General features: G+C 41.1%; 1 protein-coding gene across 3 annotated transcripts in view; it reads left to right on the forward strand.

Annotated features, from left to right (window-relative positions):
* The window catches only part of LOC113260049 (carotenoid-cleaving dioxygenase, mitochondrial), a 112,764-nt gene that overhangs the window by 4,956 nt on the left and 86,630 nt on the right, over positions 1–21,178 (forward strand). For 2 of the 3 annotated variants that reach the window (XM_026505749.4, XM_026505750.4), the window contains one exon: positions 4,387–5,345. The exons of the other annotated variant lie outside the window; for it this stretch is intronic. In XM_026505749.4, the coding sequence (XP_026361534.1) occupies positions 4,387–4,552 (166 nt within the window). In that variant the 3' untranslated portion in view covers positions 4,553–5,345. Of the gene's footprint in view, positions 1–4,386; positions 5,346–21,178 lie in introns of those variants that run through there. 3 annotated transcript variants of the gene reach the window in all.

The following is a 21,178-nucleotide window of genomic DNA, read 5'->3' on the forward strand; positions in this document are numbered from 1 at the left end:
CACATCTGAATTAATGGCATTTGCATTCTTCTGACTGTTCAGGCCCCAAACCCGGTCATCATCTTTGATTGAAGCAGTAGTGTCCTAACGGGTACTCCTGTCTGTTCCCAACACAGCAGCCCCAATCCTGTTAAAATCTTAAGTCAGGTCAAACATTCTCCTCAAAATATTTTGCAGTCTCTTAACCTCTTTCATACTAAAAGTCAGAATTCTTATGGTGGCCTACACACCCAACATAATCTAGCCCTGTTTCTTCCCTCATCTCCAACTACTCTCTTCCTCATTCTCACTGGCTTTGATAATTCTTAGACAAGCCAGGGACACCCCAGGTCTCAGGACTTTACTTTTAGTCTTGCTTCTGCCCAACACTCTCTTTTTCTAGTTACACACTTGGCTTGTCACCTTCTCAATAAAGCCTTCTGTAACCACTTATTTACAATTGCAGTGTCCTTCCCAAGATTCCTTATTTCTCTCCTCTATTTTATTTTTCTCAGTAGTGCTTATTACCTTCTAATATACTGTATCATCTATTTATTATTCTCTATACTCCTTGTCTCCCCTCTTTAGAATGAAAGCACAGATACACAGAATCAAAAGAAACAAATCCATGGCTTAATAAATTATTACAAGGGTAACAGGTCAAGAAATAGAACTACAGAAGCTTCTTCCTTGTGTTCTACTTCAGTCGTAACTGTTCGACATCCACCCACCCAACCATTATTCTGATTTTCATAGTAATCACTTCTTTACATTTCATCACAGTTTTATCACCCACTTGTCCTTAGACACTATAGTTGTCTTGCCCTTTTTAAACAAAGAAAGAGATTTTTGACTTCTTGTTTGCTCTTTATCTTTAGTGCCTAGAGCAATACCTGACACATAGCGCTAAGTAAATATTTGTTGAATGAACGAATTTCCAGTTTGTATTTATTTTATCTAGTGTAGTTTATTAGATATTTTAAGTTAATGAACCTTCTGAAAAGTTTGTAAATAACAGTTGGGTTCTTTGAGCTGTTCATTTTATGTTGTTTTGTAAGGACAATATATTGTGGGCAAGGGAAGCATTTTTGTATTGCTAGAGCTGAAAGGACATGGGAATATCTTAACCAACCCTCTTATTTTACAGATGTGGAAACTAAGCCCCAGGGAGGTTAAGTGACTTGTCAGAATGATTTTGTAGCTGGTATTAAAGGGGATTTTGCTTACCTCCTTTCCTAGGGTTCGTTGGGGGATTACCCTTTAACCAGATAGACCTTTCAAAGTAAAGATTCCAGTTGCATATGAAATATTAGATCACAAGTACAGTGAGATTTCTCTAATATGTAGTTTTTACCAGGAGATCCATCTAAATCAACGAAAAGTCAGAATAAGAGATAATTCTAAAGTAATATATTTTTTATTCTTTTTCATTTATTTTATACTCCACCAGTTTCCTTACTAATTCTCCCTTCCTTTTCTCTCTCTCTCTCACACACACACGATGATTTGAAAGAGTTTTCTGTAATTGTGCACTAATTCCTCAGCATCCAATCTCTTTTAACCCACATTAATTGGGCTTTCATCCCAACCACATAACTGAAGTCATTCTTACCAAAGTCCCCCCAAAACCTTCATTTTTCCAAATCTAGCTGTCTGTTTTCCATCCTCCTGTTACTTGAACTCTCAGCAGCATTCAACTTAATTGACCATTCCCTCCTTAAATGATTTCCCTTTGGCTTCCTAGATGCTATGCCCACCATGTTTTCCTCCGCCTCACCAGCTGTACCTTCTCAGTCTCTGATGCCTGCTCCTCCCCGTGTCTGACCTCTGAATAATAAAGCTCTGAATCCCGGGCTCAGTCTTGTTTTCTTAATTTCTCTTAATTTCCTGAGGTGAGCTCAGATCTGACCTCTTTTCCTGATCTACAGACCTGTATTTCCAGGTGTCTAACTAACATAATCCACTTGGATGTCTAATAGTCATCTCAAATTTAACATTGCCCGAAATCACTCTTTTCCCTCATATCTTTCTTAATTTTTCCTCAAAGCCGCCTTCTTTCCTATTCTTCCCTAACTCAGTTAAATCTAGTTGCTCAAGCCAAAAATCCTAGGAGTTATTCTAGATATTTCTTTTTGTCTTATCCCACATCCAGTTCATCAGCTTTCTGTTAGTTCTGTCCTCAAAACATAGCCTGCCTCAATTGTCACTTCACACCATCTCCACTGTCACCAGCCTAGGTTAAGCCAGTAGTCTTGCCAAGGCACTTTATTTGCCTCCTAAGTGGTTTTCTGTTTTTGCCCCCCCCCCTTCTGCCTGCCTGCACTGTCCATTTGCCATACTATAGCCAGAGTGACCTTTTTTAAAAGCAAAATTACATTTATCTGAAGAAGATACACAAATGGCTTATAAGCACGTGAAAAAATGCTCAACATCCTTTGTTATTACAGAAATGCAAATCAGTGGGTGCCAGGATAGCTCATTCAGTTGAGTGTCTGACTCTTGATTTCGGCTCAGGTCATGATCTTGGAGTTGTGGGGTCGAGCCCTGAGTCGGGCTCTGAGCTGGGCATGGAGCCTGCATAAGAGTCTTTCCCTCCCTCCCTAAAAAACAAAAAAGCAAATTAAAACCACAATGAGATACCGCTTCACACTCACTAGGATGGCTGTCACATAACATGTGTTTCAAGGATGTCAAGAAGTTGGAGTCCTTGTTATGTCTCTGCTGGGAATGTAAGACGTCATAGCCACTTTGGAAAACAGTTTAGCAGTTCTAACAAAAAGTTAGAGTTACCATATGACTCATGATTCCACTTTTAGGTGTATACCCCTCAAAATTGAACACATACGTCCTCACACGAGAACTTGTATAGTAATATTCATAGTGTTATTTGTAATAGCCAAAAAGTGAAAACAATCCAGATGTCTGTCTGCTGATGAATAGTTATAATAACCAAAAAGTAGAAATAATCCAAATGTCAATCAGTTGATGAATAGCTAAAGAAAATACAATATATTCTTACAAAGGAATAATGTTTGGCCACACAAAAGGATGAAGTACTGATACATGCCACAACATGGGTGAACTTTGAAGATGTGAAATGAAAGAAACTTGACAAAAAAGGCCACATATTGTATGATTTCTATAAAATACACAGAGCAGGCAAGTCCATAGAGAGAAAACTAGTTTGGGCTAATGGATATGGTGTTTCTTTTTGGAGTGATGAAATGTTCTGGAATTAAATAGTGATGATGTTGCACACTTCATAAAAATACTAAAAGCCACTTTAGTATACATTTCCAAAGGGTTAATTTTGGGGGCATCTGGGTGGCTCAGTCGGAGGAGCGTGCGACTCTTGTTGATCTCAGGGTTGTGAATTTGAGCCCCATATTGGGTGTAGAGATTACTTTAAAAAAAAGGGGTTAATTCTCTGGCGTGTGAATTACATCTCAATAAAGCTGTTACTAAAAATAAAATTAGGTCACTACTTACTTAGATTACTGCCTACTTAAAAATATCTATGGTTTCCCATTACATTTCAAATGAAATTTAAAAAAATTTTTTTAAAGATTTTTATTTTTAAGTAATACCTACATCCAGTTGGGACTCAAACTTAAAATCCTGGGATCAAGAGTCACGCACTCTACCGACTAAACCAGCCAGGTGCTCCTGAAATTCAATCTTGGGACCATCAAGGCCCCGTGTGATCTGCCCTTCCCTTATGATGTCCACGTTCTGCAGCCACGCTGATCTTTTTGCTGTTCCTCAAAGATGCCAAGGTCATTGTCACCTTGGTTTGGAATGTTCTTCTCTTTCAGGTCATCCTTTCTAAAATACTTCCTCATAGCACATATTTAGTTTCTTTTTTCCTTCACTAGAATCTCTTCCATAGGGCAGGGATGCTGTCTTATTTGCTGTTCTTTCAACATCTTTAACAGGTTCTGGTACATAATACCTGCTTCATATTTTTTTTTTTAATTAACGAAAAACTCTGTAGAGCATTTGTTTTAAAGTTTATTTATTTTTTCAGTGATTTCTTCACCCAGTTGGGGGCTCAAACTCATGACCCTGAGCTCAAGAGTCACATGCTCCATTGACTGACTGAGCCAGCCAGGTGTACCCCTTGAGCGTTTGTTTTAGTTAAAGAAAAAGACCCTCAACCCCCAAGATTTTGTAAATAGAGTGGTAATTAACTACTGTCTTTGATAGAAATAATTCTGGAAAATTAAATCTAAAGAATAGAGATGTCTTTATTATATTATTAGGAAACTCTTGGTTCCTTCATTTTGGTTTATGATTCCTGTTACCATGAGTTGTATTTTGAACCTGGTGATTCTTTTTTTTGCAGTCAGGTTAGCCATATAGCCTTCTGACTTGTGATTTTTCTTTTGTACTGTATTTTTTTTTTAGGGGCCTTGGACAAGTGGTTACTGACTATGTTCGAGGGGATGCTTTGCAGAAAGCTACCAAGGCAGGCGTTTTGGCACTGTCGGCTTTAACCTTTGCTGGGCTTTGTTACTTCAACTATCATGATGTGGGCATCTGCAAAGCTGTTGCCATGCTGTGGAAGCTCTGACCTTTTTGACTTAATACCTTGAGAATTGATTGTACACCTCTTTGCCTCTGCTCTGTCATGCCATTCAGCTCACAATAAGGAGGAGATAACAGATGAGTCCACTGGTGAGACAAACCTCTTCTAATCACCTGGTTATTTTTAGAATTTAGTCTTTGAGGAAAAGGTTTGAGAGGAATTATATTCAAGAAATTTGGAGACTGGGTTCCTTGTTCTAGTGAGTTTATGGGGTTGTCTCCCAGCTTCTGCAAGACTCATAACTAACCATTATGTATGAGCTTTTGCCTGTTAGCTTATCAAATTCTTAAAGGGAATTCAGCTTTATTACTATCAATACCTGATCAAATTTCTATATTTGTCCTGGGAATGATGGAGAAAGGGAAAGCCTGTTAATTCATAAGTAAAGACTTCGCAGAAAATTAGTGTTTAATTTTTGAAAATTTCCCTCTCTGTTCAGTCGATACCAGTTACTGATGCTTACATGTCCTAGGGAAACTTTAAAATTAGGAAATACTGATATTTTACATTATTAATTTCTAAATCCTGGGAAGAGGAGCCTGAAGAGTTTCTGAGAATAGAGAAGTTCCATGTAGGGAAGAGGTCCCCTTATAGATGTATCAAAGTATTGTAGGTTCTAAACTGAGACTTAATCCTCAAATGTGTTTATTTTACTTGTCCTAAAATATAAAACTGTAAGTAATAAATTGATATTTTCCCACTGTAGGAATCTCTAATGTGATAACGTATTCTATGAAAATAAAGTTTTTTTTTTAAATAAAATTCTATATAATAAAAATGTATTCTACTCTTTTATGTATTAACTGTCCCTAGTTTTATTCAGTAGAACTTGGTGTCTGTTGCATATACTCCAATAAAACAGGACTATTTCTTTCTAGGGCTTAGCAGTTAGGTAAATTACAAAGTACTGTAATACAAAAAAGACTTACATATAATAGGCAAAAATATACTGAGTATGAGTAGTTTGGTATGAGAAGAGTATAAAGATTAAATACATTTGACCCTTGAACAACACTGTTGCTCTGGTCCACTTATATGTGGGGTTTTTTTGTTGTTTTTTTTTTTTTTTTATAAATACAGTACTCTAAATGTATTTTTTTCTTTGTGATTTTCTTAGTATTTTTCTCTAGCTTACTTTATTATCAGAATATAATATATAGGGGCGCCTGGGTGGCTCAGTCGTTAAGCGTCTGCCTTCAGCTCAGGGCGTGATCCCGGTGTTCTGGGATCGAGCCCCACGTCAGGCTCCTCCACTGGAAGCCTGCTTCTTCCTCTCCCACTCCCCCTGCTTGTGTTCCCTCTCTCACTGGCTGTCTCTATCTCTGTCAAATAAATAAATAAAATCTTTAAAAAAAAAAGAATATAATATATAAATCATATAACATAAAAAGTGTATGTTACTGTATGTTATCAGTAAGGCCTTCCATCACTAGTAGGCTATTAGTAGTTCAGTTTTTGGAGAGTCACAGATTTTTGATGTGTGAGGTGTTGGTCCCCCCTAACCCCCACATTGTTTAAGGGTCAACTGTAGTAGGAATTAGAATGAAGTCCAGATTATGATGTTTTGTAAATGCCAGCCTTTGGAATTTAAATTACATTCTGTATGCAGTTAGTTTGGTCTGAGGGGTGAGTGTAAGGCATGCTGATTTGTTTCTCCTAGCAACATAGAGGAACTGGGACTTGGAGTGTTTCCCTCACTGAAGACCTTACTGGGCAGCTGAGGCAAACTGTTGAAGGGGAGCTGGCTAGGAGGGTAAGTGTGTTCATGAATGTCTGTACTAGGGGTTAAAGATAAGCTCCCCTTAATGTGCTTATGGCTTTGTAGGAGGATTCGGATGTATATTATGTGTTCAGAAAGAGGTGATTAATTTGGTTTTGGCCTGGTTAATGGTTTCAAAAGGGAGTGATGCCTGAATAGCAGTGGTTCACCAAAGAGTGGTGGTGGTGGGTGAGTCTGCCTTGGCAGGGAGAAATATAATAACATATAAATAATAAAATTACTAGTAAGATAGTAATAAAACTGGCACTGTTTAAAATTGCTGGCTCATGACGAGGATAAAAAGCAGACTGACCTTTAGTCGATTTTATTATTGGCTTAAAATTCTCTATAGAAAATGATCCCCCGGGGCGCCTGGGTGGCGCAGTCGTTAAGCGTCTGCCTTCGGCTCAGGGCGTGATCCCGGCGTTCTGGGATCGAGTCCCACATCGGGCTCCTCTGCTGGGAGCCTGCTTCTTCCTCTCCCTCTCCCCTGCTGTGTTCCCTCTCTCACTGGCTGTCTCTCTGTCACATAAATAAATAAAATCTTAAAAAAAAAGAAAAAGAAAAAAAAGAAAATGATCCCCCTTCGTGTCATTTCTCTTTTCCCCTCCCCTGTCCCCAGGACACCACTGTTGTAAAGTGGAGTTTTCCATATAGTTGAAATGGGGAGGACAGGAACTGGTTAGTATGTGGGTCCTGTAGTTATCACCAGCACCATCGGACCACAGTTGCATCTGGAAAGGTGTCTAATGCTAGTAAGCGTCATTAGATGGTGACTGAGAAGTTAAGAGTGGAGGCTGGTTGGGACCTGCCTTTCCCAGGTCCCAGTTGGTTTTGTAATTAGGATGGTGCTGAGCCATCACTGTGGGAAATCATTGGGTTGCTGTGAGCTGCTGAGGCAGCAGGGAAAATGAGGCAGGGGCTAACAATAGGTTTCTGAGGCTAAGCGAGGCTTGATTAGAACTGCACTTTAGAGAGAATTTAGATATGAGAAAGGTTGATAAACTAGAGGCAGAAGGATGTGAAGGAGGATAGAGGAAGAAAGGGTCTCCTGCACTCTAGTGGCAGCAGAAAGTAAGACCCAATTTTAAAGGCGTTGTAGAAATGAAAAACATTCCTTTATCTGACAGGTACTAAGTACCTCATGTAATTGGCACTGTGACAGGTACTGTGGGTAGAGATAAGTCCTCTGCTCTTAGAAGGAACTCATAGTTTCATTGGGACAACAGCTCCGTTATATACTGTGTATCGCAGTACACTGGTAAGTGCAGTAATAGTTCAGCACATCGCAGTGATCTAACAAAAGGCGAAGTTAGAATTTGCTTGCAAGTTTTCTTGACCTGGTATCTGAAAAGATAAAGGAGCTGACAGGTGGCCAAGGAAGCAGATGGCGGCACATCATTTGGTATGATTGCATACGGGCGGGGGGGAATACGGATTGTAGAGGACCTTCTGTACCATGATGAGTAACTGAAACTCTTGATGGCAATGGGGAGTCACTGAAGATTGTTAATTATGCAAATGATATGGCCATGTTTATTTTAAATAGGTTATGCTGACAGCTGTGTAAAGTGTGCATTTGAGGGAGGTAAGCATGGAAATGTTAGATTATTTCAGTGATGCAGAAAAGACGATGAAATGCAGTGTAGCCAGAATGAAGAAGAAAACAAATTTAAGAGATATTTAGAATTTAGAATCATTAAGAGCTATACTGGGGTGTGACAGATCAAGAGAGGAGGGAGTGTATGTTCAATTACTTTGTCATAAATAGGTGGATGGGAAGAGGTCATTAATTTTTGGAGGAAAATTAGATATGACAGTGGACGGATGGGTCACCAAAGCTTTGAATTTATGAGATATCCAGGAAGAGATAGAATTTATAGAATTTCTATTTTTGGCAATATGACAGACTAAATTAGAAATTATTTTGCTGCAGTGCATCTAAGAATGTTAAACCAAGAGCACCTTTTGAAACATGAGTCATCTTGCTCAACGAAATGCTTTCAAGCCAGAACATAATTTGCATGCAAAAGGAAGTAAATCATTTGCCCTGGGGTCATTTGCTGATCTCAGGTGGCCTAGAGCTCTAGATTGAAGAAGGCAACAGAGAGGCTAGGAGCAAAGCTCTGGGCTCATGTTGGAGTTTGATTGGAGACTCCCTAAAACCGGGAACCATGAAGAATTTTACCCTCAAAGGAGGGTGAATTAGAAAAATCATTTTACCTCCAAAAGCAAGGGAGAGGAGAAACTTGTCTGACTTACCTTGGTTCTGATTGGAGGAAAGAACATCTCTTCTGAGAGTTAAGGGCCAGTTCTTATGCCAGTTTGTGGCCTGAGTTCATACTACCTGCATGTTTAAAAAGACTACATGCTGCTGATTTAACTTTTGCCTGGATTGATGGTGCCCCAGATGCCTGGTAGAAAGTAAACAAATTTTCGCTGGAGGAAGGTTTCTCCAACACAAGCCTCAAAAATTCCCACAAAGTTCTAATGAATGTGAACTTCCAGCAAAAAACCATCATGCATACAGGAAACACCCTGAACAGGGCTTGTCAGCACAGATCAAACAGAAACCTACCCACGAAGAATTCAGATCCTGGCAGAATTTTCAGACACAGAGTATAAACAAAATGAGATAGAAGTTTAAGTACAAGTCAGTTGTCAGATCAGGAGTGAGAACATTTTTGGAGAAGGTGACACTACACCTGGTGTTCTCGATCCACAGAATCTTGGGAAGTAGACATCTACTTAGGAAAGTTGTCTGTTCCTCTGGAGTCTTTATGGATGGGTGTCAGGTCCATCCCCAGTGGGTCTGGATATTACATGACCTTGGGCAGCATGTATCCATGGCTGTGGGCCTGGAGCTTGAGAACTTTGTGTGAGGTTAAAAGTACCTGAAACGGTCACTTGCAGTATGGTTCCAAGCCTGACTTTTATTGGTATCTCTTCTAATAAATCTAGTGTCCTAGTCGTATATCATGCTGGTGGGGGGGCTTGCACAAAATCTCTGATGATATGCCTTTCAGAAAAACAGCTTTTATGTTGGGCATACAGACTATGTGTATGAGATTCATTTTTTTTTTTTTAATGTAACAGTTACAAGATACCATGGGTGGAATCTGTTAGAGGATGAGTCAAGCCCAGCCTCATGGGGTCTTTCTATAAAACTTCACATGAGAGTTTATGGAGATTTTTTAAAAATGTAAATTACAGTGTCATTAGGCCTTGGCATAAAACTTAGAACTGAGGAAAGTTTCAGTCTAAGCAGAAAAGTTAAAAACTATTATTTAAAAAGTACTTAAAGGGTTGGGGCGCCTGGGTGGCTCAGTCAGTTAAGCATCTGCCTTCGGCTTGGGTCATGATCCTGGGGTCCTGGGATTGAGCCCCGTAGCAGGCTTCCTGCTCAGTGGGGTATCTGCTTCTCCCTCTGCCTCACTGCCCACCCCCACCCCCCAAACCCCCACTCATGCTTGCACTCACTCGCTCTCTCCCTCTCTCTAATAAATAGAATCTTCAAAAAAAAGAATAGAAGTGAGGTAAGACTGATTCAAGAGAGTGACAGTGGCACAAAAACTGCAAGATCCATCTTATTCTTTATACTAATATGTCTTCATGTATATATGGTTACACATATGCAAATACACAAATGGGTAATAGATTTAAAGCTTTTGCCTTTAGCTTTAAAATGTAATTAATCCTAGCATGTTAGGCAACTACATGTATCTTATTGAATTTTCTACGTTAGTAAACTGTAGAAATTCCTTTGATAAACAGACAAAACATATCCATTTGTTTTCAAATTTATATATTCTTTTTTTGCATCTACTATATCTACTATAGTTTTGATCATATATATTATATATATGTTAGTTACATATATTAGTTACTTAAGTTAGATTAATCTTTAACCACAGCAATGAGTTTCTATTTCCTTACAGACAGAAAACCAGAAGGTAGGTGACTAAGAGCTGATGTACAGAGCACCTCAGAAAACACTAACATCACCCAAGGGCATAGGGACATTCTATTAAACATGTTCATCAATAGTCAGTCTATAATGTATAAAAGTAGTTAAAGGTATATTAAAACTGTAATTGGTAACCAATGTTTTGTATTCTCTATCTTACTTAGAAATTGTCCAGGTGCCCAAGGATGATTCACTAGCTAAAGAATAGGAGGGGAAAAAGAAGAAATGCATGGTAAATTGTCCCAAATAAGACAGTAGAAATTAAATCCAGAGATAGTACTGATCGCTCGGAGGAGAACTGGGTTAAACTCATTGGTTAAAATAGAGAGATTCTTAGATGAGCTAACACAAAAATCTAGCTATCTGTTGCATAAGAGATAAACCTAAAATATAAGAATAAAGAAAGGATGAAATAAAGAGACAGAAAAATACAGTACAATACAAACCAAAAGAAAGCTGGTCTATCTATATTTATATCATTTGAGGTAGACTTTAAAGCTAAAAGCATTGGTTTTTTTGTTTGTTTCTTGAAGATTTTATTTGTTTATCTGAGAGAGCGAGCGAGCACAAGCAGGGGGAATGGCAGGCAGAGGGAGAGGGGAAGCAGGCACCCACTGAGCAGAGAGCCCAGTGCAGGAGCTGGATCCCAGGACCCTGAGATCATGACCTGAGCCAAAGGCAGATGCTTAACTGACTGAGCCACCCAGGCGCCCCCTCCAAAAGCATTGTTAAAGAGGGTCATTACATGATAAAATATAAAAAATTCACTAATATGTTTTAACGATCCTGAATGTGTATGTACCTGCTAATCACAGCCTCAAAATTTCTAAAACAAAAATTGACAGAATTCTACAAGAAAGCATGGAAGATTTCAAGTGTCTTACAGAGATGAATAGATCAATTAGACAAAAGTTAATAATGACATAGAAGATTTAAACAATATAATTAATAAGCTTGATTTAATAGACACATGTAGAACTTTGAACCCAACAATTGGGGAATACACATTCTTTTCAAGAAGACACATGACCATGTGTAGACTACAAAAAAGCCTTAGTAAATATGAAAGAATGGATATCATACAGACCACCTTTTCTTTTCTTTTTTTTTTTAAACTAGGCTCCAACATGGGCTTGAACTCATGACTTTAAGATCCAGACCTGAGCTGATATCAAGAATTGGACACTTAGGGGCGCCTGGGTGGCACAGCGGTTAAGCGTCTGCCTTCGGCTCAGGGCGTGATCCCGGCGTTATGGGATCGAGCCCCACATCAGGCTCCTCTGCTGTGAGCCTGCTTCTTCCTCTCCCACTCCCCCTGCTTGTGTTCCCTCTCTCGCTGGCTGTCTCTATCTCTGTCAAATAAATAAATAAAATCTTAAAATAAAAAAAAAAGAAATTATAAAAAAAAAAAAAAGAAAACAAATCAGTAAGAAATCAAAACAACTCTATAGAAAAATGAACAAGAGTAATAGCCAGACCCATGGCTTTTAAGTCTATGGACATAGCAACATCTTTACTTATAATAATACTTACAATAATTAAAACGTCACTTAGATACCATAGTACTTACGCGATTACCAAAGATGAGAAAGCTTAATAACACGATGGAGGAAGTGTCAGTGAAGCAGGCAGAAAAGCAGGCAATGTGAAAACATGAGTTTGCTGAGGACCCCAAGAGAAAGCAGAGTTGGAGTCCTTCATATCCTGTCTGGTTCTGCTCAACATACATGTAAATATTCACAGAAAAAGGAGAGTTCCTGCACCCCAGGGGCTCATAATCTGGTGGGGTACAGGAACCCTTTTCACTTATCAATAGGTAAGTGAAAGTTTGTGATACAAACTGTAAAGGGCCATAAAATGAGTAAGTTCACAAGTAAATCCAAGGAGAAAGAACAGAAACAGGGAGTCACACAGTGTTTCATTTTCCCACACAGCGTTTTTAAGTTTTAGTGTGAGAAGGAACCGGCTAAAAGCAAAGCTCCCAGGCCAGCCCATTGAAAGATGCCCTAATAGTTGTAGTGAAAGTGAAGCTTCTGGTGAGAGGTATAGGGTTGCAAGGTGTGTGAGCGATCAGAGGCTAAAGTAAAAACGTTATCATATTTTCGCATCGCCTGCCCCAAACTGCCTTCCCCATCGTCTCTGTCAGCTGGCTCCCTCCACCTCTTGTCTTGTCCACCGGCCTCCAGAACCGTGTGCACACGTAGCTGCCACCAGTGTCTTTTCATCTTTTTGTTTTTTACTTTTCCTAACTTATTTAATTGACTAGAGAGTTTTATAGTCCATTTTGATTTAATTTGGTTATACAGGGTTCTTTTATTCATTCTCAGAAAGCACCTGCTTCTCATTTCAATAGCTCTTTTTCCTTCTTCTGGAAAAATAAATAGGCACTTTTACAGATGGGACTTCAGTCTCGGCATTATGGCTGTGCAACTGCTCTCTTGGAGACCCCTCAGAAGGATGCGAAAGCAAAAGTTCAGTTCACACTTACTACAGTTAGAAATGCTTTATTCACCCAGCTGGATTGTGACACTGTGAAGGGCGGGGGTCAGGTCTCAGCTGCCTGTGTATCCCCACCCCTGACCCGAACACAGTGCCTCGCCCGTGCTGAGTGATCAGGAAGGGACTTGTGGCTTCCGAGCCTGTGTCGTCTGCATCAGCAAGTGAGCACGTGCACCTGTGTGTGGGAGGAGGTGCAGACCCGAGGCGGGGTGCGGCCAGTGCGGGATCCGCAGATGCTCCACAGAACTGTGACCTTGTACATCAGTGTTTTTGGCACTGCCAGCTGCTTCTGACACGAAAACTAGACATTAAAACAAAGCAGCTAGACATCATGGCCAAAGAATGCAGAAAAGTGAGATGGTGTGTGCTCAGCTCTTAAGTTATAAAAACGACTGAGTGAAACTACGGGGAGGTCAATGCCCTTGAAAGAAGAGTTGCGTTATAAGTAACAGGCCTGCCATGCCACGCAGGGCCACAGGGGGAGGCCCCAGTGTTAGGAGACAGAAAGGAGCAAGGGAAGATATAGGCCATGGCCCTTATTCTGCTTTCTAAGGAAAGGCAAGGCCCAGAAAGGCCAGGAAGGGCACACAGTTGAGGATTGGATAGTATGAGGAAATCCGACAGGCTTTGGGGCATAGGGCCATCCCTGCTTGCCTGGTGTCTGGCCCTCAGTTGATTTAGGGCAGGGGAAGTCCTGGCTTTGTGTGTGAGAGCTCGACACAGGACGTGGTTGGGGGCATGGGCTTGGATTGGTTGGTTTCCATAGGAAAGGGGGGCCCATCAGAAAGTTGTTCACTGTCTTAGGAATTAGCTGGTCCTAAAGGGCAGACTCCCCCTAGCCAGCAAGGCTCCCCGAAGATGCCAAGACATCATAAAACAGAAAATTTTAAAAATAGAGTTAGTACATAAGGCTCAAGAGCTTGAAAGAAATGTTATGGCAAAGAAGTGTATGAAAGAGAAATTTTAACCTGTACGCATTCACACAGTACCACTTCAAGTATTGGGTAAAATCCGTATATGAACTTGGAAAGCATGGTCCTCTTCACTACATTTTAGTCTTGTTCGTGCGTATGTCTCCATGTGTTTCCGGGTTCCTTTATTTCTCTAAATAAGTTTTATCATTTTTGTCTGAGTAGCTTTTATTACCTAAATTAGATTATTCCCACTATGTTCCTTCTTACTGTTATAAATGGGATTTTTCAAAATTATGTTTTCTTACTCATATAACTCATTTATTGAAATGAAGTTAGTATTTTTGCAGATGTATGTAATGTTTTGGAGTTTCACAGAATTTGTGATCTCTAATAGATCTTTACTTTTAAAAACTGTTGCTGGGGCACCTGGGTGGCACAGCGGTTAAGCGTCTGCCTTCGGCTCAGGGCTTGATCCCGGCGTTATGGGATCGAGCCCCACATCAGGCTCCTCCACTGGGAGCCTGCTTCTTCCTCTCCCACTCCCCCTGCTTGTGTTCCCTCCCTCTCTTGCTGGCTGTCTCTATCTCTGTAGAATAAATAAATAAAATCTTAAAAAAAAAAACTGTTGCTATAAAAATTTAAAACAAAGCAAAACAGAACAAAAAAGAAAACAAAGAAGGGGCGCCTGGGTGGCTCAGTTTGTTAAGCATCTGCCTCCCGCTCAGGTCATGATCTCTGGGGCCTGGGCTGGAGTTCTGCCTCAGGCTCCCTGCTCAGCTGGGGGTCTGCTTCTCCCTCTGCCTGCCTCTCCCCTTGCTTGTGCTCTCTCTCTCTGACAAAGAAATGGGTAAAATCTTAAAAAAAAACAAAAACAAACATATGCAAGTACCTGTCACCCATCTTCCACAATTATCAAAATTTTGCTCATCTTTTTTCTTCTGTTTTTCTACTTCTGTACATTCACATCTTCTTCAATTCCACTTAAAATGCCCATCCATTTTCTACAATTTTTTTCTGTCTCCAGCAAAAAATTATTCAGGTGTGTTTGAAGCTTCTGAATCTCTGGAATACTTTTTCCTTTCTCTTATTTTATTGTTTCCTTTTGTTTCGTTTTGTTTTCTAGTAGTCTCCTTGCTGGCTTTTTTTCTCTGTTCTCAACTTTGAACAGAGTGATACCTATTTAGATTTAGATTTTTTTTTAGTGCTTGTTACCAGGCAGAGTGCGTGGGGATTTCCTGTGGTTCTGATTTCTGTCCAATGGCATGATGGTTGAACTCTCCCTTAAAATGTGTTATCTGGAGGGCAGACCGGTAAGCACATGTCCGGGCCTCATTCCCAATTCCTAGCAGTTGTGCCTTTGTGTGCTTCTGCCCTGCGACGTTCCATCTCTGTCTTATTGCTGTGGCCTGGTTGTCTGTGTGTCTCAGCTAATCAAAGACAGAGCACTTGTGACTTTTTAAAAATATGCTGTCCTAGTAAGATTTTCCCTGCTTCCTCCCCTAACTTCAAATCACACCAGGGCTATACTCAAGGACTAGTTTCCCCAAACTTTCTGCCCAGTTGTTTGTTGTTGTTGTTGTTCTTGTTTGAGATTCGTGTGACTTAAAGGCAAAGAAAACAAAACAAAACAAAAAATAGTTACAGGTATGGTTTTTTTCTTTTTGGGTTGGAGGAGGAGCGACTTTTAGGGGAGGGAGACTGGACCAGAAGCAAGAACACTGCTCCTTCTAGTGGGAAGAAAGGGATTTTGTTGCTAAAGGATGTCAGGATTAGCTTATCCAAATCTTTCCTGGCCTATCTCAGTATTTTACCAGTACCAAGTTGTTGTTGTTGTTTTTTTAATACCAAATTTTTTTTTTTTTTTAAAGAGGGGAAGTGTGAATGGGGTAGAGGGGCAGAGAGAGAGGGAGAGAGAGAATCTTAAGCAGGCTCCATGCCCAGCTCAGAGCGTGACGGGGCTCAGTCTCACAACCCTGTGATCATGACCTGAGCCGAAATCAAGAGTTGGACGCTTGTCTGACTGAGCCTCTCAGGTGCCCCTGATACCATATACATAAAAGGAAATCAGGATGCTGTGAATAAAGAAGTGGTACTTTCTATTAGCCATCAATTGTCCTGCTTCAGGTCTGAATATTCTTCCCCTAAAGCAGATGGATATGACTGCTGGCTGACGCTGAGTTAATGGTGCCTCCTGAACCATGACTCAACTGTGTTGGTGGCCCCGCCGGGCTTGTGGCTAGGGCACCTTCTCCCCACCCACAAACTATGACTATCACTGGCTCCTCTCCCTTAAGGCTGTGATAACAGAATTAGGGGTTTATTTATCATTGGAATATTTCTTCCTATGACTTAGCGGCCTGGGGACTTTGAGAATTTTTTTTTTTTTAGCTTCTTTGTTTTAAGTAGTAAGTTAAGGAAATCAAAATATTTCTTGGCCAGATCAGGGTCTGACAACTACAGATTATCGCCCCCTCAGTGTACATTTTAACCCAAACATACTCAACATGGCACCTAAACACAATCAGTATGATCTTTTTTTTTTTCTAGGCTAAAATGAGCCTGACAGTATTCTCTGGAAAATTTTCATTGACTGACCCATATTTTTGTTTTTTCTCATCCCTACCCCCAAGATAAGAGAAACACAAACAAAAATTTTCAAACAATCTCCTTTAGAGACATTGCCCAGTTTTTTATTAGGTGTAGAACCTGAGTTTCTAAGTTGGTGAACACATGGTATGGAGATAGTAAGCTTTAGTTGTTGGGTCCCTTTCTCTCTGTTCACTTCAGTTCATTTTTATATTTTGATCACTTAAAATGCTTTAGAACCCCATTTCTCATACTTTATATCTCTTAAAATGTTATCTAAAACATTAACTTTCATGACATTAATCTACCTTTTTTAAAAAAATGATTTATTTATTTTTATTTGAAAGAGAAAGAATGAGGCGGGCAGAGAGAGAGGAAAGGAAGAGAATCCCAAGATTCGATCCCACCACCCCAAGATCAACTCTGAAACCGAGTTGAACGCTCAAACCACTGAGCCACCCAAGTGCCCCAACGTTTACCTTGCTTTTATACGTGTGCATCTTCCCTTGCTTCGCAGTGTCTGCTTTCATGCTTCCATTACACCTAGGTGGGTACATTTGTCTGTTGTAGCTTAATGACCCAATGCTTATTCATAATCGTAATTCTTTGTTCATGTAGTACCTTACGCTTTGCAAAGAGATTTCTCATACATCCTTATTATTCATTTACTCATACATTTAAAAATATTTAAATGTTTACTACGTACCAGGCACGGTGCTGGGCCCTGGGAATATAAAGATGAAAAAGACACAGTTCCTGATCTCCAGGAGCTTATAAGCTCAGTGAGGAGGCACATAAGACAATAGCAGGATACGATACTCAAAAGTAAACTTCCTATAATGGTTTGATTTTTATTGATTTTTTATTATTTGATTTTTAAAAGATTTTATTTATTTATTTGATAGAGACCGTGTGAAGGAGAGCACGAGCAGAGGTGGGGAGGGGGCAGGGGCAGGGGCAGAGGGAGAGGGAGGAGCAGACTCCCCGCTGAGCAGGGAGTCCAGCACGGCACTCCATCCCAGAACTCCGGGATCATGACCTGAGCCGAAGGCAGACGCTTAACCAACTAAGCCACCCAGGTGCCCCTGGTTTGGTTTTTAAATAGATTTTTTTTTTTTTAACTTGGAAGTGAATTATATTGCCCAGTGAATTTTACCAGTTTTATTGTGTCTGTGGGTGCACACATGTATGTGAATGGATACAAACTGAATAAATTGACATTTTGGTTTATAAATTAGTGTGTGAAGAGCATAGCCAGAACTTAATCTCTACTGGATAACTGGGCAAATGTAAAGATCTGATCTTTGAACTTGAAGCCCATTCCACAACCCCTGCTAATCCCACCAAGGCTCAGACAAACAGAGGAGCCCAGTCCCCTCAGTCAACTGTCCCCTCTTCATTTTTGAACTGTGGTCAATAATGCCAGAGAAGGAAAGGATTCCTGTAAAAGGTGAAACTTTTTTCTGCTTTGCTGGCATTCATGTTGTAACTTACACATAAGGAATTAAGCTTTTCCCCTGTTGCTTTGTAAACTTGGCATCGTTCAAAGTGGAAATGGATTCTGATGGCGTAAGTTGTTTCCTGGGTGATAAACATCTTAAATAGAGAAGTGAGTCAGCAGAGCCCATGAAATTTAAGAACCAAGATGGGTCACAGGGCCAGTGGAGCTGCTTAATCCGAGTAAAACTTTCTCTTCAGGTCATTTCCTGTGAAACTGAGTGGAAATCCCCACACCCCTTGCTCAACTTAGCACCTGCAAGTCAAGGCAGTAGTCCTCTGGCATTCACATCGCCGCTTCGAGTTGGAGAATTACAGTACTTACCCATTTTAGTTTGAATTTTTCCTCTATATACTTTAAGAAAGTGTGAATTGTTAGGAATATTAGAATATCCAATGACAAGGGAAGATGATTAAGAAAAGGACTCAGAGGGGCGCCTGGGTGGCTCAGTTGGTTAAGCGTCTGCCTTTGGCTCAAGTCATGATCCCAGGACCCTGGGCAAGCCCCACATTGGACTCCCTGCTCAGCGGGAAGCCTGCTTCTGCCACTCCGCCTGCTTGTGCTCTCTCTCTGTCAAATAAATAAATAAAATCCTAAAAAAAAAAAAAAAAAGAAGAAGAAAAAGGACTCAGAACCATGCAACAACTAAATGATGTTTTAATTCTAATTTGGGGTATTTTGGAATGAAGCAGTCTTGTGCTCTCAAGAAAGCGACAGGATGGGGCGCCTGGGTGGCACAGCGGTTAAATCGTCTGCCTTCGGCTCAGGGCGTGATCCCGGCGTTAAGGTATCGAGCCCCACATCGGGCTCCTCCACTATGAGCCTGTTTCTTCCTCTCCCACTCCCCCTGCTTGTGTTCCCTCTCTCGCTGGCTGTCTCTATCTCTGTCAAGTAAATAAATAAAATCTTTAAAAAAAAAAAAAAGAAAGCGAGGGGATGGGGAGACAGCATGTCAGTAGGACTAGTTACTCATCTGATTACCTATCTCAGGCTTTCAAAGTCTTTTTCTAAAAATTACCCCATTTCTTTTCCTCCTTGCAGGGGAAAAGTAAACTTTAATTTCAAACCTGAATTTTTGTACTGAGAACATGGAGAAGTTATTTCTCCAGTTCTCAGCCAGTTAATTGTGAGTGCAGCTGGATGCCTGGTAAGGCAAGACTTTAAGATCATGCTGCTGCTTTTTTTTTTTTTTAAGATTTTTTATTTATTTATTTGACAGAGAGAGACAGCCAGCGAGAGAGGGAACACAAGCAGGGGGAGTGGGAGAGGAAGTAGCAGGCTCCCAGCGGAGGAGCCCAATGTGGGGCTCGATCCCAGAATGCCGGGATCACGCCCTGAGCTGAAGGCAGATGCCTAACGACTGCGCTACCCAGGCGCCCCAGATCATGCTGCTTCTTGACTTGTAAGTGGAGGCTGTGCATCACCACAGAAATTAACCAAAGAAACCACTGGATTGGCCTTTCGTGACTACAGAATTGTGACTTTTTTCTCCGTTGTCCTAGGAAAAGAGTGTTACTGTATTCCCTGCCTCCCACCCCCCTTCCCAATTTCATAATGTGCATGGTTCTGAGGAGCAGGTAGGAAATCTATCCGAGGAACTCAGGAACCTCTTCTTTAAAAGTCCAACCTCTCTCTCTCCAACATTTGCCATTAGGGAGTCTAGCAGGAGGGAAACTGGATGGCGCAGTCCAAGACTTCTGGCAGGTGAGGCCGGGAGTTCCAGTTCTCTGCTGTAGAATAACCACGATGGCTGGATAGGGGACTGGTGAGCTGGCCCCTGTGCTGGTAAAGGGAGCCAGAGAAGGGCTCACGTCTCAGTTTGTGAGCTGCCTAGTGCTGGAACCTGGCCTCACTTTGTTTTCTTTCTTTCTTAATTTTTTTAAGAGATTTTATTTATTTTTTTGAGAGAGAGAGCATGAGCAAGAGAGCACAAGCAGGGGGAGCAGCAGAGGGAGACGGAGAAGCAGACTCCCCGCTGAGCAGGGAGCCCGATTCGGGATTTGATCCCAGGACCCTGGGATCATGACCTGAGCCAAAGGCAGCCACTTAACCAACTGCACCACCCAGGCTCCCCCTTTTTAAAGATTTTATTTATTTATTTATTTATTTATTTATTTATTTATTTATTTGAGAGAGCGAGCACACGCTCCAGAGCAGCAGGAGAAGCAGGGTTGGGGAGAGGGAGGGGAAAGAATCTCAAGCAGATTCCATGCTCAGGGCAGAGCCTGATGGGGGTGTTGGATCCCAGATTCCAAGATCATGACCCTGAGATCATGCCCCAGCTGAAACCGAGAATCATATGCTCAACTGACTGAGCCACCCAGGCGTGCCCTGCATTCGCTCTTACTGGGGCTGACTTACCCCCTGGCAAGTAGGCGCATCAGAGGAGCTGTTGTCTTCAGAGCCACTGACTGAACTTCACAGCGAGGCATTGATCGTCCTTTCTCGAGGAACCCTCTCGTTTAGACTGTAGCAGCAGATCGAAAGTCCCTCAGACTTTCCTCCAAGCATCTGTGACACTAGGTCCCATAGTGACCCTTCCAGGAACAACGAACGTGGTGGTGACGCAGGAATCCTTCAGCTACAAATGTCAAGGGGGCTGGAGTCTCTCTTTCTCTCTCGGCGCTGTACTCACACAGGGTTCCGGTATGCTTATGGGAAGCAGAGAGTCTGGAGAAGACTGAACTGGACTTGTCCTTGGGGGGCTGAGCGTTCCATTTTTGGGGGAGTGCATTGTTCACACCTCCAACGGTTGAATACTGCAGTTACACTGAGTCATGATTTACACATGGAAGGGCAAATACACATTTAGAATCAGCGGCTTATTTCTCCCTGTTAAAAATAAGGGAAGAGACATTGTCCACCCTCCCTTTTCTTAGAGCATTTACTTTAGAAAACTTGTAAACTCTTTCTTTGTCTCGTTTTAAAAGTGAAGTAAACCTTTGGCCAGCTTTATGACCCAGGTATGTCTTTCTGAAGGACCTGGGGCCCCCTTGGGAATAGTGCCCCTATCTCCCAGTGTCTTTGTGCCAGTAGGAGCCTAGCTTCAGCTACCAGTTGCAAAACTACTTCCTGTCATAAAAACGGAATTTTATTTTTTCTTTGTATAAAACCAATTAACTAACACAGATGGTCACCCCAATTACAGGTGAATTTCGGATGTACTACGTGTAATACATGGTGGCATCACATCCTCTTACTTGAGGACTACTTACTGTTTCTCTGGAGAATGTGTATGTGATGGGTTGTACCTGCTCAGCTATATAAGGGGATGGAATTTCCTTCCACGTTTGCAGTCTCTTAGTGGCTTGCTTGGGACGTGCATCGCATTCTGGTTTGATGCTTACTCAGTATAAGATTGTTTTCTTTCTCTTCCTTTGTGGAGAGA

Source organism: Ursus arctos, unplaced genomic scaffold (genome assembly GCF_023065955.2).
Source record: "Ursus arctos isolate Adak ecotype North America unplaced genomic scaffold, UrsArc2.0 scaffold_22, whole genome shotgun sequence".
Classification (NCBI taxonomy): Eukaryota; Metazoa; Chordata; class Mammalia; order Carnivora; family Ursidae; genus Ursus; species Ursus arctos.